The sequence below is a fragment of the Pollachius pollachius genome, assembly GCF_949987615.1.
Source record: "Pollachius pollachius genome assembly, chromosome: 20".
NCBI lineage: Eukaryota > Metazoa > Chordata > Actinopteri > Gadiformes > Gadidae > Pollachius > Pollachius pollachius.
In genome coordinates, this window is record NC_136953.1 from 14321139 (window position 1) to 14341491 (window position 20353).

The 20353-nt window shown below is 48.7% G+C and overlaps 1 protein-coding gene across 1 annotated transcript in view; it reads right to left on the reverse strand.

Annotated features, from left to right (window-relative positions):
- The window catches only part of LOC307090858 (phospholipid-transporting ATPase ABCA1), a gene marked incomplete at its 3' end in the record, with an annotated part of 158579 nt that overhangs the window by 110386 nt on the left and 27840 nt on the right, over positions 1-20353 (reverse strand). The window contains 5 exon segments of the mRNA XM_079757653.1: positions 3086-3307; positions 7036-7258; positions 13811-13984; positions 14816-15021; positions 20103-20300. Coding sequence (XP_079613779.1) covers positions 3086-3307; positions 7036-7258; positions 13811-13984; positions 14816-15021; positions 20103-20300 — 1023 coding nt within the window.

Sequence of the window (20353 nt, forward strand, 5' to 3'; positions counted from 1 at the left end):
TAGGCGCATACTGTAAGTGATATCCGAACTGCGAGCGGAGGAGAGCCCCGTACAGAGCCGGCTGGCCTCGAATGGCTTTTCGTTTGAGAGTTGAGGATTCTCTCTCTGCGGGAAGACAAAACTTCCCTATCTCTTTCCCTTGTCCTCTCTCTCTCTCTCTCTCTCTCTCTCTCTCTCTCTCTCTCTCTCTCTCTAGGTCTCTCCAGAGGGCACACACCGGGATGCAATTCATGTGATGCAAATAAAGATCAGTGGGCTGTTTCGTACAGTAGGAAATGGCAGACGATTCCTCTCTTCCCCCCCCCCCTCCCTCGACGCAACAGCATCTGCCGCCAACCTATCGCTCTCCACTGCCATGCTGCTTGCCAGCTGTTTCATCACCCCTCATTTGCTCACAGCGTTTTAACTCCGGTAGATGCCACCGTCATTTACAGGAGCCGGCGAGAGTTGGAGGTATGTGCTACGGTGCAATGTGGGGCCAGGGGGGGTACCTGTGGGCTTAGAGTGCGGGCCGTCTGGGTCAACAGTCACCGCGCGGTTAGCTGTGAGCTGTGGGCTGTGATGCAATGATAGGGCCATGCGATAATCCACTAGCTTACTATGCTTTGCTAGGCCGCAGCATTGAGAGTTGATAGCGTTATGTGCTACGATGAAATGGTGGCACGCCCGGCATTGTTAGGTTGTAAGTTAGCTTGGTGTGCATTGCTAGGGCATGAGTATGCTTAGGGCTAAGCGCTAGTATTATGCAGCCTGAAGCAATGATAGGATCGCCATGATGCTCTCTGATATACATGGCGGATCAAAAGCCTTATGTATGATGACGCTATGCTGATGATGCCGGCATGATGAGCCCTAGCTAGTTTAACCTCACTCAGGCCAGGCATCCTTGACCCTTTTAGTGGCCCCAAGGTAAAGGCATTTCAAAGTTGTCTCCTGCCAGCGGCGTGAGTATTCTCCCACTGCTGCCAGCAGGCGCCAGTGTGTGAATCATTCCTGACCCCTCGTCGAAGGGGCCCGGCCGAAACATTGGGAGGTGACGCTCTGACCTTGACACTACACTGACAAACACTCCGTCCAGGCTCTCTGACGACGTGTGTCAGGGGGGCAATTTGAAGCTTGCTCCCCTCTGAGGTGAAGGCTCTCGCTGGGTCTGAGCTCAGGAGAAACTTGTTTTAAGTTTGGAGCACACTACCAGGAGAGCAAAAGTAAAGGGAAATGGACTATACGTTTGGTATGACATCGATTTGATACGCGTTAATTGTGCTAACTGTAGGCAATAGGCAGTGTATTGGTAGCCTATGATGTTCCTTATTCAAGGGGCAATACTTGAATTACCAACTGGCAGTGGTTCGGTTCAGTTATCCCCAACTTTTCTCCTTTTCTTTTTAGAAATGTGAGTTTTCACGGCTTAATTATCAAAGACAGTGCGGTGCACGGGAGAGATCTATGTGCCTTCGTAGCTCCCAGATCCATCTGAGCTGTGTGCTTTCCCTCTGCCCAAATTAAGCGTAGCGATGAGTTGGAAAGCGCCGCTTGGTCAGGGAAACATTGTTCATGCTAATTAGAGAGCCAGCCCATCAATCTGGAGAGAGAGAGCCAGAGAATATGTAGTGCAGCCGAGAGAGGATCCGAGGCAGTGGGGAGTTTGTGGAGGAAGTGTTGAGAGAAACGTTAAGAGAAACCGCAGTTGTTCACACAGGTTTTTAAAAGTAGGATAGAGACAGAAAGTGAGACAGAGGGGGCGGGGGGGAGAGCCAGAGAGAGGGGGAAGGGGACAGAGAGAGTAAGTGGGGGGGGCAAAAAGAGAGATAGAGGGGGGGACAGAGAGAGAGGGGGGACAGAACAAGAGGACAGCGGGAGAGAGAGAGAGGGAGAGCGAGAAAGAGAGAGTGGGATGGATGCTGATTTGAAATAGCCAAGCCAAAGACAAATACATCCATCATTACCCCACGGATAGAAGCAATTTAATCATTCCTGCTGGAACCACAAGGCTGCAGAGGCAAAGGGCCTCTGCCTGGAGTTATGCTTTTAGTTTGAGAGGTGGACGGATCGGGACAGATGAAGCAGGAAGGAAAAACACCATGATTGATGAGGTGAGGGGTGGTGGAGGTGGGGTGGGGCTGGAACACGACCGGACGAGCACTGATGACCGGAGTAACGTACGGGAAGGCGGGAGCGGGGGGGTGGTCAATGTTTACATTTGCAAAACAGGAAAAAAACACTGGCATTCTGGTGGTCGCCGGCTGGGAAGATGAGGCTACATGCATGGCAATGAAGATTAAAGATTTCCTGTTCCTGTCGTCGGCGGGAAAAGGACAGCCGGGGACGACAAATGATGCGAGCCCCCCTGGAAAGGTCACTTAGAAAGGGTACGGTGAGAGTTGAGCAATGGTGCACTATTTATCTCTTCTTTTTCCCCGGCCCACCATCCAATCCCTTTGTTAACAGGAAAGGAGGATGGATAGGACACAAACTTTCTTCAGGGCTCTTTCTTGTATGTTTTCTCTATTTCCCCAAAAAAAAAAAGTGTATTTTCCCCCTTGTTCGCTCCCACTAAGTCCACTGTAATTTATTGGAGATTAATTGTACAATGGGTCTAATGCTGAATTGGATTGCACTTAATTCACTTTGATTAAGTTCAAGCGATACATTAAATAAGCTACGTTGTGATGGTTTATTTCAATGACCGAGAAAGAGGGAGATATGATGTGGTTCCACAGTAGACAGGAAAAAAAAAGTTAATGTTATCGATCAAATGAACTGATTATCATCCAGACTATACACAGCAGCTGTAGCGATTCAGTGCTACAGCGGCTGTGTTTAGTCGGGCTTCCGCTTAAAAATAGCACTCAGCATTGTGTACCATCTTATCCAAGCTATCTTTGTTGTGTAGTGGGAATGGGTTAACCTAGCGATTGTTAGTGCTTGGGACTTGTTTCTATGAACATCCTCAATGCACCGACAGCGACATATTGTTGTTTCTCTTTCTTCTGACAAATGTACTTCGAAGAGGACAAGGGAAAGTACTTCGCTTTGGACCAAAGTGTCTGCTAAATGCCCTGAATCCAACTGTAAAGGTACTCACCACGGCCACCTTGGCGCCGAAGCGCATGCTGTCCTTCCACGTGTAGCACAGCACGTAGGGCAGGTAGAGCACAAAGTAGATGAGGCCGCCGCACGCCGCCGCCAGGTTGGCCTTGGAGAAGAAGACGCTGATCAGGAAGCACTGGGTGACTGTGGCCGTGCAGAAGGCCAGCAGGAACACGAACACCAGCGTTGGGTCACTGTAGTACAGCACGCTGCCGTACTGGGATGGGGAGCAAGGGGGTTACGCACACCAAACACGTGGCACAGGATACAACACACCACGAGACACAGGGTTGGATTTTTTGAACAGGCGGGGCCGACGGGAGAGGAACGGAAGGTAGAAGGAGGGAGGAAGAGTTGGAGGATTAGTTTGATTGGCGAGTGATTCGGTTGGAAGGTGTGGTGTTACGGGAGTCTGTGCTCTGGGTTTTCTTCGGGGGAAGGAAACAACGCTTTACATTTTGGAGGGTTGGGAGGGGCAATAGGTCGAATGAACCAGTAGGAACCAGTGGTTCAACTTTTATTTATGTTTTGTTTGGTTGTTCTCTAAGGATTTGACACTCGTAGTTGTCCTGTAGTTGTGGACGACTCTATACGACTGAATGGTTGGTCTCTAATTCAAAATCTACTTTGTAAACTTCAGTCATTTAGGAGACACTTTTATCCAAAGCAGCATTGACCTTTGGATCCTAACGTCAACAGGTATGCTGCGGACATTGGGGATCGAACCCAGTGCAATCCCTCTGGAATACACCGCCCTATATCCATTGCACCATCCTACCTGCTACAGTCACCTCTATTCTAACTCATTCTTGATCAGAACCCCTGCAAACCACGTCTTAGCACCACCGTCGACCCCTCCACAATAAAAGCGTTGCGCCGTCCGACACCACAGACACCGACGGGGTCACCTTAAGGAGGACGGCGAGCAGGGCGGCGCTGACGGCCAGCGGCAGCATGCTGGAGAAGGCCCAGGTGAGCCAGTGGATGGTCGTCCGAAGGCCCATGATGCGCATGGTCTCTTTGAGGCGCGCCTCCTTCTCCTGCACGATGCCCTTCACGATCAGGGCCACTGAGAAGATCCAGGCCAGGGTCATGAGCAGAGGCAGCGAGCTGGCCAGCGAGCGCAGGAACCTGGGCGAGGGAGGAGGAGGCGCCGGGGGGAGGCGGAGGAACGGAGGAGGAAGGAGGGAAGGAGGGGAAGACAACGAAAGAGAGAAGAAAGGGAACGAAGTAACAAAAGAGAGAACGAAATAAAGGGAAAAAGAGAACGAAGTAGAGAGAGAAAGGGAGAAAAAAATAATGAAAGACAGAACGAAATAAAGAGAATGAAATAAAGAGAGAAAGAACAAAAATAACGAAAGAGACAAAGAGGGAGCGAAAAAGAGACAATGAGAACGAAATAAAGAAAGAGAAAAGGAGAATGAAATAAAGACAGCGAGCAAAAGAGAGAAGGAAATAAAGAAGGAGAGACCAAGAGATCCAATAAGAGAGAGAAAGAAAACGGAATAAAGAGAGAAAGACAAATAAGATAACAAAATAATAAGCGAGAAAGAGCGAACGGCATGAAGAAAGACAAAAACGAGAAAGAACGAAGGAGAGTACCCGGAGAAGGAGGAGGAGGATGATGTAAGGCAGCAAATAAAAGGAGAGGAGAAGCGAGAGAGGGGGCGGGCCGTTTAATCAACGCTGATTGGAGATGGAGATCAGAGAACACGCTCGGGGAAAATTGGGGGGAGAAAGGCCAGCGACGCGGAATACCGGGATAAAAAAAATAAATACACAATCGATTGAGCCAGTACATTTATGTATCGATTTGTTCAGGGACCGCCAACGGTCACTGACCGGGCGGCCGTTTGCATTCAGGCTCAGGAGGAGGTGTGCGTGTCCCTTACGAAGGACCCGATGTGTTGTCAGAGGAGGCTAACATGAGTGGAATACGTTCCCAAATCAATGGGATTCATGCATGGGGAGAGAAATCAGAGGATCAATGCAAGACGGATTTCAGTTCTGTTCGATATGTTAACTCCCTTTTAGACACGGGACAAATGGCAAAAGACAATTTCCTTAAACGCACCTCGCGGAAGAACCTGAACATAAACAACACAGTACGATGACACCATCTCCGCGCGTCCACACCGACCATGATTGAAACTTCCAGAAAATCAGCGCATGATTAGATTCCATTATTAATGCGCCGAAAACGGCTGTGAAATTATCATTTAGAACGAGCCCCCCGTTTGAGCATGCCGTGAGGTTTGTTCCCGACTCCATTCATTGTTATTAATGTTTACACGTCGTGGAGGGCTTGCAAACATATTAGGCTGATAGGAAATTACATTTGGCCCAGCTGTTCACATTTCACCTTTTTTGACGACTACCAAAAGCATTTAGGAGTATAACTGAGGACTATTTCCACGCAAAAATAGCTCTTATGGCACTGGAAGGATTGTTGTTATTTAAATAATTTCCATGCAAACATACCTCTGTGCCACTGGAAGGAATATTGTTATTTAGAAATGAACGATTTGATGTATTTGTGATAGACTGTGTCTGTGATTAATATTCAAATAGCTGGTGTTGGTGTGAAGGTTAGGGTTCCATAATTCTTGTATAATAAATTCCTTTCTGATTTCTAACCTTCACATCTTATAACTGACAAATTAAACAGACGGTAAAACCAAAAAATGCTGCAGGCTATCGTTCAATATTTGTTTTTTGTAGTAAGTCCATCCACAGTAATATAGAGGTTATCCTAGTTTGAATGAATTGCATTTGCTTGCCATTGGGGTAGGCTGAAGTAAGTATATTAATGAGCTTAATTAACTATTTAGGACGTTGGTTGTTCCCGGTGTTTGCACAAGGAGAGCATCAATACCAAATGCAAACAGGTAATATTAATGGAATTTGATGTTGTGATGCAGAGGTCATTGTGGATTTGAATTTTCCAGTGAAAGGGCCACCAAACAACAAAAGAAAAAAAAATTACCCCACACATTATCTGATTAAACACAGCGTATTATAATTGCCGTTGTCGCCATTCTAATTCAAATTGGTTCAAATTAGAACTACAATGATTTACCAGAGCTGAGATTTGATTATTTAATGATTGGGTGCTCTTCAAAGTTGATGATTCAAAATTGTGACGATTTGATTATTTGATTACGTGATTATTTAGAGCAGAGTACCAGAACACAAAGCACGCCCATTTCCCTGACCTGCGTGTCCTGAGAGATAGTGTGAGGCCTGATACCTTGGTTCTTCGCTTACAACAACCCTTATATGCTAAGGAGCTGTGGTTCAAGGTAGTTCTCAGTAGAAAAGTACACACGCCACTAGTCAACAAAGAGCCTTAAAGTTTAGGGTATCTAGTTTCTAGATATCTAGCAGTGCAGTCTGTTGTCTTGTTTGAGAAATATATGTGGGCTGGAAGGCCAAAAGCCAACTGATGTGTGAGCATTTTTGAAGCCATTTAAAATTAATATGACAGCCCACAATTTTCTGTTTCCAAGATGCTTCTCATAATACCTTTTGCTCTCCATTACATATTCTTGATGAGTTCAACAAAAACACTGTTTTATTCAAATATTATGCCTCAGTAAAACACTGCCAAAACTACTGACAGAGATAAACACCTGCATTCATTAGACACCCCCCTCCCACACACACACACAGAGACACACACACCAAAACAATCAACTACACCTTTCTATTCCCAAACAATCACTCCACCATCCCGTCAATAATCCACCTTGAATCTGCGCCTTCCGCGGCACGCCACGCCACGCTAAGCCCGCGATTTGTCATGCTACGCTGTGCTAAGCTACGCCTGCCTCCCTCTCTTCCTCTGCGCTCCCAGTCCCAAACGGGGGTGCTTTGTGGTTCGGGTGCTCGCCCACGCCCCGCCGAGAGAGAGAGAGAGACCTCCTCCCTCCCTCCGGTACTGACCTTCAGCATGACGCTCAGCAGCAGGCAGGGCACCAGCAGCAGCGTCATGTTCTCCGTGAACCAGGCGCACCACAGCGCACTGTTGGGCACGCCGGTGGCCCGCAGCACCTCTTTGAGGCCCAGCTCTTTCTCCAGCACCAGGCTCTTGACCGTCATGCACACGCTATAGGTGAACGCCAGCACGAAGAACATGGGCAGTGTGACGCCGATGCTGCCGATGAAGCTGTGGAGGTGTGTGCGAGAGGGAGACGGGAGTGTGTCGGGTCAGGCCAGAGTCACGTACGGTCAAATCCCGGCCTGACCAGGGGGGGGGATTGAAGACCGGACTGAGAACAAGGGCAAGGTGCTCCCCCGCTGGGGTCGCACGTCAGTTGGGAGAGAGTGATCGGAGGGCGTGTCAGGGCCGGGGATCATACCGGTTCAGATCCCGGCCTGGCCAGGGGGTAAAGACACAGGACTGAACACGGGGTAAGGTGGGGGGGGGGGGCGCGCGAGTGATCGGAGCGCGGGTCAGGCCGGGGGTCAGGTCAGCCCAGATCCTGACCCCGAACACGGAACAACAGGGTCAGAGGCCTCTGTGTTTATAGAAGCACTTACTGGTTGGAAATTCACGTGTTCGAGGGGACATTTCCAGGGACGTTTTGAATAAAAGTCCTTCAATAACAGTGAGGTCTTTGCTGGACCCAGTTTGAAAGATTGTTTTTTCTGTCGGTGCTCCATCGTCCTTGGATTGCGTGTTTGCCGCTCCGGTGCAACAAAATATGGTTCAATAAGGGAAGCGGCAAAACAACTTGAGCCGCTGCCACGCCGGAGTAATTGTCTTGTTGGGGTGGGGAAAATCTCCAGAGCTTTTCAATCAGAGCTCAAAGACCATTACATTCCCTCCCCTTTTGTTCGAGTCAATGTCACCGAGGCTTTTCCTCTCCTGCTCACTGTGCGCTAACCTTCATGAATCTTGTGTATCAGCTCCCATCAAGCCATTTAGTGCACACCGGGGTGCCAGAGAAGATGTATGGCAGGACGCCGTTACAAAACAATAAGGCAATATTAAGCTTGCTTTCATAAAGCCATCAAAATGCCATGTCAATATCTCTCACCGCGGCCATGTGCCAAAGTGCTACCTTTGCTTTATTAGAGAGCGAACAGGGAGGGGAGGGGGGGGGGGGGATGGCAAATGGATTCTGACAAAGTATGGATTTATCCATATTAGTTTTGCTCCGGAACCCAGCGAAACTGGCAGCTGTAATGCAAGGGAAGCACTCCTTAGCACAATGCGGGCACGCGTGCGGAGAACTAAGTAGGCATCTGGAAACCGGCACAATAATGCTTAACTCTGGTAAACAGACGTCATGAAATAGACTTCATGTAGGCCCGCGTTTACACCAATTACATTTGCAGATGTTTCCTATTAAACCGTGTAACCGTTTACAAGCGTTACTAGAGTTTTTGTTTTGCAGAGGTGACGCATCGCTCGTTGCGTTTTCATAAATATATCTTTCTCTATCTCTTTTTGTTTTTCTTTAATCAGCGCTGCAACAAAATCCTACAAACTGAAGTCCTATTTCTTCATTGTTCATATTCTCCACAAAGAGAGAGTGCACTGGATCGCCCGTGAGTGTTGAAATGAAAGACTTAAGCCTTATAAACGACCCGATTAGACAAGCGTTCAAAGGGCAACGCAAACAAAAACAGCAAAGAACGTCTGGCCTGCAGCAGTCAGACAGGAAGTTCACGGGGGACATCGGAGCGCTAACAAGGAGGGATCATTGATTTTCCGAGGACACTTCCAGCCGACCTCGTGGGACGGATATGAACCTGCACCGAGGAAGCGGGGGTGAGCCGCAGGAATGGATTGGTTAACACGCGTTTAAGAGGACTTTAACTCAAATGCTTGCTCGCTCCCTTCCCCAATTTTCTTCCCCCAGTCATTAACACCGCCAGAAGAAAGTTGAGGATAAAAAACAACAGACAAACACATTGCACTTTAAAAAGAAAAACCATTAACCCCCCTCCTACCATCTCCTCCCCCTGCCAAAAAAGCCTCCTAAATTTGCCCGGCATTAACCAAAGTGGTGAATAAAAACCAACCGACAGAACACATTGTATAAATAACTCTGGGGCCATTGGCTCCATGCTGGAGCCTTCCTTTTTTCCCTCCTTCATCTAAATTTCACAACGCCGCCCCGAGGTACCGATTGTCTTCCAAATTGAACGGTAAATATGGCCGCCGACGCCAGCAGTCCAAACGCTACCCCGCCACCCCCTTCCCCTCCCTTAGTATCTCCCCATCTTCTGAATGGCTGACGTGTGTGTCTCTGCTGTGAGAGTTAACTTCCATTGACTCATCACACGGAGAGAAAAGGCTGTTGGGGGTTTGGTGGTAGCGGGAGTTGTGGAGAAGGGGGGGGTCTTGCGTATCTGTCATGCACACCACGTCTGACACGGGCAACCTTGCCCGCGGCAGATGCTCTTGAATTATACATTCCCCTGATCGATCAAAAGGTGCTTAAGTAATAGGACTCCTCACGGCGGCGCTCCCGTCCCACTGATCCCGTTACACGCCGGCACGCCGTGACCTAAGTTTAGGGGAAGGGGATGGAAGAGGGAGCGGGGGGGGGGGCTTGACTTCTAACTACATCAGGAGGTTTGGGAGGAGATAGCCCCCCTGGTGGAGACTGGGGTCATTTCATCCCTGGTAAACAAATCTGTCTCTCGTCTCGTTCATAAGGTGAACCGCTCCGTAATCTGACCTCCCGGTGGCTTGAATATTGGAGCAAATAGTTATAATGACTAATTATTGTATAGCAATATTATTTGAATTTAGGGCATTTAACAGACGCTCTAATCTTAATCGACTTACAATAAGTACATTTGTCAGAAGAAAGAGAAAGTACAAAACATTGCTGCGGTTACATCAAGGATGTTCGCCAAGCACTAACAATTGTTAGGTTAACCCATTCCCCTTACACAACAAGCCTAGCTTGGGTAAGGATATTATAGTGGCTAACAAAAGAAGCAGTTTTTTTTTAACGCATTTGGGGTTTATATTAGCATTGCAGAACGTGAACCCGCGTAAAAGGGGGTTTAATGGTAACGCCGTAAAACAATCAGATTGTTTCAGCGCATTACCATTCAACCCCCTTTTACACGGTACAGAGTTTTCTTTTTGTACATTAATGTTTGAAGTGCTCGCTAGCGTCAAAATGAGCATTGGCCGGCGTTCAAATGAAACTGTCAAAGCAAGTGAAAGCGCACCGCGCCGAATCCTGGGTGGTAGAACGCCATCCATAATGGAGTGCCATCTATTATACATAAAACATAAAGCCTGGCACGGCACGGCAGGTGGGGTTTGAATGGCTGCTAAATGTACAAAAAGACAAAACGCAGACAATGAAAAACATCGGTGCCCCCCCCCGTCCCACAAACCCCCATCCTCATTTGCCAGACTGATGACTGGAGCGTTCGGTGTCGACACACACAACCCATAGCGGTCGTACGAGGGGGGAAGGTTACGATGATGAACCGCGTTTAATAAACCGTACTTTATCACGGGGGATTTCATCCCGGTTTACCTTTTTCAGCGCATCATAGAATTAGCGTACAGGACGTCGTTTATCAGTGGTCGTTCCAGACACGCTTCAAAAGAAAGCCTTGTCTTATTATCCAACGGGGAGTTGATGTGTGTGCGGGTGTGATGCCGTGGCCCCCGGTCTCACCCACGGGGCCCGTCTCTTTCGGAGTCGAACAGATGGGTCGGTGCACGAGAAAAAATGTCGGCCCTGATTGAGGTGAGGGCAGGGCGCCGACCAATAGGACGGCTTGATCGTCTTATCGGGATCAGAAGAAGAAGAAGAAGAAAATTGAATAAAAATGCCCAGGACCATAGGCAGGGTCACCTTCTTATCGGCAGCCGTCATCGCCAAGTGACGGGCGATTACGATGTGTGATGACAAGCGAAGAAGCCTTAAACACTTTTCTTATCTTTGGGGTTTGTTTGGAGAAAACGCAGACAGAGGTCAGCGGGGGGTGGAGAGGCCCGCGCAAAGGCAGGGAGTGGGTCAAGCGCGGTGTGTTGTGTACGAAAGGAAATAAAAAGGCTCAGGCGGACGATGGGAAATAAATAAATAAAAAGACAACCGATTCGGAGGCTGTGCTCAATTGCGTTGTTCACTTCGGAGCGGGGGGTCAGTGTTGATGTTTAGCGGAGGAAATTGTCCACTTACGACCGGAGCTAAATGAGGGCAATGGACGGCTAAATAGGGTGCAGGAGAGGAGCGTGTGTATGGGGGGGGTTTCTTTGTGTGTGTGTGTGTGTGTGTGTGTGTGTGTGTGTGTGTGTTTCTGTGTGTGTCTGTGTGTGTTTCTGTGTGTGTTTCTGTGTGTGTGTGTGTGTGTGTGTGTGTGTGTGTTTCTGTATGTTTCTGTGTGTTTGAGCGAGCGGGTGTGTGTGTGTGAGCGTTTGCGCAACTGCTTGAGGTTACTACAGAACACCTTGTGTTGTCTTCCCTTTGTACTGCACGACCTATATTCTCACAGGTATGTATCATATATCAGGTGGAAAGTACGCAGCGTTCATGTGTACTGCGTATTTTGTATTTCTCAGCTGAGTTATATCCATCGTAACCATGCATCATTTACGATTTGAGTGTCTATATTTTATTGATGGGAGTCAACGGGACATTTTAAGTTTCTGACAAAAAAAAAAAAAATCGCACAACGCAAACCATGCCCGTCCTAAACGCAACGAAAGCCTTCGGGAGCACAACCCCAATCCCAGCTACAAAATCACCACGGAGCCCTTCTGCCTGTCTGTCTGGCCCCTACTTCCACCCTCCAACCCCCCACCCAAGAGAGCACCCCACCTCAGAGACCCCCCCCCCCCCCCTTTATTAGATTTTTTTTTACTACATCCTTCTTTGTCTGATTCCGCTCTTAATTATTTATGAATGGAATAGCGGTTTTCACGTGTTAATAATTTAGCTCGGGCCCAAATGGAGCGTCCGGGCGTGAGAGTAAATGCTGCAGGGACCTGGGGAGATTCCTTTATGGATGCCATTCATCTCCGGTAATTATTAATTCGTTATTTACGGGAAAAGAGACACGAAAGCCGGAGCATCGGGATACGAGACGTAGCGTCATTGTCTTGTTTCCGATAATTAGGAATACTGTTGTTATTCATGTGACTGCTACCGCTATGTAAAGTTGAAACTGGGAAGGCGATGAAAACCACTCGGGAACGCCAGGGAGTTTTTCAGACATCTTTCGGATAATTGTCGGACACCGATTTCGGAGACGATTATTGGAGACAGTGTACTATCAGATCACACGTGATACTACGATGCATCTTCCATCACTTACCTCACCCACATTCCCACATTCACAACACACTACCCAACTTCCCGATGCGTCCGTGTCTTGTGAACCGAAAGCGAACAACACAGTACACCTGGTGACATCATCACACACACACACACACAATATCTAATCAGTTGAAAGCGATCCGACCGGAAAAAACAACACACACGACTTGCTGCTCTGCCTCGCGCCCTCACTGAGCGAGCTCGACTGAAGCATGAAACAACACACTTGACATGGGCCAGCGGAGGATTATTTATAGAGAAGTAATGATGTTAGAGGGACAAATCAATAAAGCCATTACTGTCAATGCGAGCCGAATGCCAACAATGTATTCCTGCCGGCTAATGTCTCCATAGCAACGGCGTACTCAGGAAGGTAGGGCTACGTTACCGGTTTAAAAAGCAACCCGCATATTAAAAAACGCATGCACACGCACACACACACACACACACGGTCAACAAAAGTTGAAACCATTATTATTTGCTTCCTCTACTTGTTTCCGGATTGTTAAGTTAACATGCTATGGTATATAAATATCTATATTTGACCTGTCGAGTGCTGCATTGTGTTCTTGTGGGGGAGTGGGGCCGGCTGTAATTATTTCTTGATTGCGTTCGGAGCTCAACATTTATTTCATTAATGACAGTCCTAATGATGCAGGGAGGAAGAGAGTGCTCCAGCTCTCGGCTAGGCACTGCCTGCTGCTGCTGCTGCTTTGTAGTGTTCTGTCCCCTGGTGGTGGGGAGGGGGAGTGGTGGGGTACCATGTGACCCCGATGGCCCCCGTAACAAGACAGCAGCACTGATGGCAGAGGTGCCTTGGCAACACGATCAAAAGTGAGACGACAGATATTGAAAAGAAGGGGGGGGGGGTATGTTATTGTTTATCTGAGGGGAAATGCACGCACATCCTGAGATGTTAATCTTTAATAATTTAGAGTGCTTCAAAGACGCTGAGACTTCCTGTAGATGGAGCGGGATCAATATTCTTTTGTTTTACTCTTTCAATCTCCCGGCCTTTGTTGCTTTTTCGCTGTTACGTCGGCCTCGAATTTTGTGTCTGGCTACTAGAGCTATAAGGGTATAATTATTTTTCTCCAAGAGTGAGGGTTGTGTTGCTGTTATTTACTTCCTTTATGACGGGTATGACATAAAAAATACAGAAAATACCAAAAACGACGGAATGGGCAGATAAGGAATAAAAGAAGCGAATGGGCCCCTGTTCCTTTTTACGCTTCCACAGGGAAATATGAAAGTAAAGGGGCGACGTAACTAGCAGATAAGACCACAACTCAGGCCGCGGTGGTGGTGGACGGGTTGAAATGGAATTCGACTCCCCAGTGCCTCTCGGACACAACGTCTGATCACCGCCGCTGACAAAAGCGCTTTAATCTCCCTTTCCTGTTGGCGGTACTCACCCGTCATTGACGTAGCAGGGGTACGGCATCTGCTGGGCGTACACGCCGACCAGCGGCATGCTGCCGTGGGCGCGGGCGACGCCCGAGTCCAACATGTCCTGCAGGTAGGCGAAACCGCCCCAGATGTAGCGCAGGTCGTTGAAGATGTTGTCCTTCGCCCCGGGCGACCACGACCTGGTAAGGTAGAGCAAGGTCAGAAGGTGAAGGACGTTCACAGTCGTAATCACACGTTTACACACACACACACACACACATTGTTAAGACACAGAAGATACGTACATAAAGTACAATCACTGACTCTTAATCACACACACACAGAAACACACACACACACACACACACATACACACGCCTACTCGGTTGCACACGCGCACAAACACATGCACAAGCACAGACACACACGTGCAGGTTTAAGCACAGACACACAGATACTCACAGACAAAGACACACATATACTCTCGCACAAACACAGGGATGATAATACCCATGTGCACGGTCATCAATCTTGTATCGCACACAATCTGATCGACCACATTATCACACACATCATTTTAAGAAGAACACGCAAAGCACACGAGGTACATTCAAGGATCAGCGTTGTCAAATGATGGCTGCCCTTGGTTCAGAGAGCAGATGCACGCATTTTCTTGCTCAACGTTTAACCAGGTTACACTTATGAAATGACCTACATTCCAAACAAGGCCGACGGCCCGAGAGATTAGCGTTTCACAGCCTTGGATCAACGTTGGATCTGACTGTTTAGCCCCAGGTGCAACACGAGTTACTCCGAGGTCAGGTTTGTATGTTGAGCTCTCAAACAGTTTGCACTGTCCATGTGTGAGCACAGAGAAACGTGCGTCAGCCTCAGATCGGTCTCAACAGAAAGTAAATGAAACAAAAACTCTTCAAGGTCAACAGTTCATGGGGAAGGAGAGGTTAAGTTCTGAGATCAAATTCTGATCAATAAAAATAAACAACAATGCTTATTAATCTGGATTGTCATACCTCCGCTTGACTTTGTCGGTGCGCTCCACCTCGTCGATATCCATGCGGATGGTGTACTGGACGTAGGCGGGCAGGTGGGTGGTGTTGGGGGGGAGGTTTTCAAACACCACCCCAGCCCAGAACCGCTCCTCCTCCAGCAGCTCCAGGGCTCGGCTCACCATCTGCTGCTCACTGGAAGCCGGTTCAAACTTGTTCAGGTCCAGGCACTGTGCAGGGAGGCACACACACACACACACACACACACACATACACACAAACAGGGAGGCACACACACACACACACACACACACGCACACACACACAAACACACAAATAGGGAGACACATACACAAATACACATACACAAACACACAAGTAGGGAGACACGCACACACACGCGCGCACACACACAAAGAGGGAAACACACACAAATGCACACACACACACACATACACAAACACACAAGTAGGGAGACACACACACACACCCGCAGACACACACAAAGAGGGATACACACAAATGCACACACACACACACAAACACACACATACACAAACACACAAGTAGGGAGACACACACACACACACACAGAAGGATACACACAAATGCACACACACAAACACACACACACACACAAAGAGGAATACACAAACACGCACGTACCCACACACAAAGCGGAAGAGCCACACACGCACCAACACACAATGAGAGAGACACTCTTGCGCACACATACACACACACACACACACAGACCCACACACAGACACACAAAGAGACGGACACACACACACACACACAAGTATACACACAAACAAGCAAGAAGAACACCCATTAGGGTTTGGCAAAAACAGAACAATTAATTTTAGATTAGGACGTTGTAATGCAGTTGCTATTTTGCCGTTGAAATCTATACGAGAGAAGTTCGGCTCGACCTTTAACGAGCGGTTAAAGTCATTTTCCTAGGGCGAACATACACTTATTTGACACAGTGAGTAACTGTCTGCAGCAACAACTCGCCACCGGAAATTGTTTACGGGCAAAAAGTTGGGGGCTGTTGACTCCTGCGGACAGAAGCCAGGACACACAAACACAAACGAGGCCAGCTAATGTTCATCTCGCCAACGCTTCCGGCCCAGGGGTGTCGGCCACCCTATGCATCATGGGTAGCTAACGAGCAGGCGGTGTGAGGTGGAGGCCACGGCTGACAGGCGGGTCACACGTCTCGCTGTCTCTGTGATTTGCCATCAGGCCTTCCCCTACCGATGCCTTAGTCCACCTCCTGTGTCAACTCTTGCTGAAAAAAAGCCAATTCCCAAGCTATAAACCTCCCCCCCTGTGAAAGTGGTTGGACGGTGTAGTCGACCCGGATGATTGTTGATTGATATGCTCTGACTGGACGAGTCATTACAGTCAACATTCATCGCAGGATTGCCGTGGTAGCCAGATTAATGACCAGAAAAGGGTTTTAAACATTCGGTGAAATGCTGCCTTGAAACGTATCACCGCTCGAAGGAATTATCAGTGTGTGTCACTACCCGTGTGTGTGTGTGTCTGTGTGTGTCTGTGTGTGTGTGTGTGTGTGTGTGTGTGTGTGTGTGTGTGTGTGTGTGTGTGTGTGTGTGTGTGTGTGTATGCATGATGCCTCACGTTTGATTTGTTTGATAATAAATCAATCGAGGAAACCCGCGGCTCAGCACTAATTACAGTTACTTTGAGCACCGCAGGCTGTGAGGAACAGGAAGTGAGGAAATTACCATTGAGAGGGACTTACTGAGCTCCCAGAGACCCAGAGTCTAAGTCTGGGCTCCCGGTCCTGGACACGCTTCCAGCTTGGCCCGCTATTCTATCGTTGTGCAGAAACAAAAGTCTAATAGAAAACTCCCCCCCCAAAGCGGTTCTGGTAGAAGAACAGACATTGCCAAATATTTATTCATAAAAAACATGTTGAATGCAGCTCAGGATATTTTTAAGGGGTCCTATTTTACCACCAGTTGTGAGTGTGATCAGCCATTACAAGCAGTTTCGAAATCCCTGTGACAGGCGGGTGTGTCCACCTAGATGAATGATTGATAGATAAGCCTACCAGTCGATACATTCCACTGGGCAAGCTGGTAGACTAATGTCACACCTGATGGTAAAATAGTGCCCATTTTTATTTTTTAGAATTGAATGCTAAAAAATAGCCCTGTGTAGCGTCTTATCCTAGCTATCTTTGCTGTACACGCGGAATGGGTTAACCTTACAATTTCTAGTGCTTGGCACTCGGTTCTATGAACATGCTTACAGTACCGTCAGCGTTATATTGTTGTTTCTGGCAAATGTACTTGTAACTGTAAATCGGCTTTGGATAAAAGCGTCTGCTAAATGCCCTAGATGTAAACGTAAATGCACTGCTAGTCTTTTTTTGATCCAAAGCCACGTGAATTCAGCTACATCAACGGCCACATGTCTCGTGTATCTGAAAAGAACCCCGCTATCCCCCACCATCATAATGACATGTGATTAAGGGTAATGGAGGACGGCAGTTAAGCATCTTGCTCAAAGACGTCCACAGATTAGGCGACAGACATTAGGGATCCAACCTAGTTAGCTCGGAGTCAAGCGTAGTTGCCACGACGATAACCTGCCCCCGCTGTCTTCCATTCATAACTCATAAGGCAGACATTTTCCCGCCCAGAGTCCTAGTAAGACACTGGTTCATGTCTGAAGTGGGTTTCATCACCGGGCACAAGCCCAGCCTGATCCCTGGAGGTCTGGTCTGGTCTGCGACGGACGGATGATCCATCAAAACAACCGGGTGACCACGATGGCCCCACTAGCTCCGACGACTCATCGCTGCTTCCATCCCTCCCGAACCCGAACCGCGTCGCAAGAGAGCTCAGCTAAGCCCGGCTTTCCGGGACCCCCCCCTAGACCAAACCCGTCCAAACCCAGTGGGCGAACCGGCTTGGCTCCCCCTAAGACAGATGTCCCGGTCACTGATCCCCATCTGAGCCTCCCGGTGTTGTGGCGGCGGGAGTCCAGACGCCCGAGGCCTGAGCCTGACACTGTGGCTGAGCTCCGTGGGTAAGAGGGGCCGGGGGCGGGGGGGCAGCTCTTGAAATCATGGAATCATCATCAATAGTGGTGTCCACTTTGGCCTCACTAGCTCCGACGACTCATCCCGGCTTCCAGCAACAAACAGAGTTGCCGCAGAGCTAAGCTAAGCCCGGCCTTCCGGGACCCCCGACCAAGCCCCGTCGGTACCCAGTGGGTAGCCGGTATATCATGTACAAAAGTCGCTGTGGCCAAGAAGCTATTGTGATGAAACAGCGGGAAAATTAGAAGACGTCCATTTTGTACATGATTTATTTTGTTCACATAATTTGTGTTGAAATAATGTCAATAATTACCATAACAAATTCAAGGAGAGACTTTTGTTTTGAGAGCTGTTTCTGCATCGATGCTGCGGCCTGGCGCCCCCCGTCACTACGCCGACAGCTGTCCCGGTCATCCAAGAGGCGCAAGAGGCTCCGGGCGGGGGGGGGAGCTGCTGTTGGCAGCCGTCGGCGGCGTGATGAGATTAGCGGGTCGATGTCTCGGGCGGGTGATGAACATGTGTCGCGTGTCGGCCCACGTGCGCCCGGGGCCGGAGACGGAGGCGGCGGCGTTCCAGGAATAGCGCAGAATCGATTGAGTGCGGAGCCCAGCGGTGGCTAAGAGTTAGCTCATACAGCCGTGTGGGTCTGTTAGGCAGTTCTTATCCCCCAGATCAATTAATTTACCGTGCAGCCATTTAACACACGCTTTTAGTCCAGAGAGACATGCAGGGATATTTTATGTTACTTTATTATATATATATATATATTAACGTAATATATTATTTTATATTACGTTATATATTGCTTTAGGGGGCTTATCGTTGTTGGAACCCAAAACCCTTTTCGTCTGAAAGTCAAACCCCCTTCAAATTAAGCTATTTAGTGTCATAAGAATGCTTTTGATTCCATCATTATTATTAACAAGCAGACCCATCATTCAATGGATAGACCAATCGATATACATAGCGATTCATAGCTATACAAATACTGAATCAAATAAAGAAGAAATGCAATGTGTATTCCAGTGTAAGTGCATGCGGCCCTCTGCAGCTTGAAAGAGATGGAGGACAGATGGGAAGGCTGTTCCATTTTGTCACACATGCATACAGTATGAGCTCAGGCATATGTGCACTGGCCAGTTGAGGGGGTCGGACACTGCTGTCCCATCCGACTAGAACTCCCAATATCCCTTCGACACGTTCTCTTGATCAAATATTAAAACACATGATTTGAGCGATTTTTGTGTCAAAGTGCCATGGGTTTCTATCTGCACCTGTCCATACCGAACGAGGCCTTATAAGAATAGTGTCCCTGGAAAACGCATCGATAGATCAATGCGGCCAAATGATGCTTGCCTGCCTGAACACAGATGCACTTCTGTCACATGAGCTTCACGTCAACACACACACACACACACACACACACACACACACACACACACACACACACACGCGATGTCACTGGGGATATCGATTGGTCAGGGTGTATCGCCGGTTCACTGCTTAATCATGCAGACCAGGATTTTGCTCCGTGCTATTCTGCTTCTGAGCCAGGTTACGGCCTTCCACTGCTGAGGCCGAAGTTCATTGTTACAGCCCAAACCGTTAGAAACTAATACACAGTCATTTTTTTCAGATCTTTTGTCAACCGAGCCAAAGGAGACCACAAACTGGACTGGGGTAAATCCAGTCTGACACCCCTGCCCTAACCAATTAGCAAAACAACAACCAGCAACTCTGCGTGGAGGGGACACCAGCCTATCACAGACGGTTGCTGGTTAAATGGTAAATGGACTGCATTTATAAAGCGTTTTTTTAGCCAGTGGCCGCTCAAAGCGCTTTACAATATTGCCTAACATTCACCCATTCATACACACATTCAGACACCGACGGCGGGGTCAACCGTGCGAGGCGAAAGCCAGCCTGTCAGGAGCAGTTGGGCTGAGGTGCCTTGCTCTGTGCTAGGGATCGAACTAGCAACCTCCTGGTTACCAGCCAACCTGCTCTACCTCCTGAGCCACATGCCGCTGCTGTTTGTTTGCTCAGTGCACTAACCCCTGGGCAAAACATCAACCAGCAACCCTCGACGGTTGCTGGTTGATGTTTTGCTCAGGGGTTAGGGCATTCCAGGACGAGCTGAGACGACCGCTTCAACACAAACCAATGCCGCCACCCCCCCCCGACGCCCCACACCACCAAACAGAACACAACAAACGACCCCAGACTCACCCCGAGCAGCTGGGAAAACATGGCCGCCGCCTGGCCCGCGGCTCGGTACACGTCACGCCAGTCGGACTGCGCCCCCCCGGGCGGTCGCTCCTCCGGGGGTCCGTTGTACAGGAAGCCGGCGATGAGCGCGGAGGTCAGGCCGGTGCCGTTGAGCTGCTGGTCCAGAAGGGCGGCGAACACCGGGTTCTCCAGGGACACCTGGAGGTCAAGGTCAAGCCAAAAGTCCAAGTCAGCTTTACTGTCAATTACAA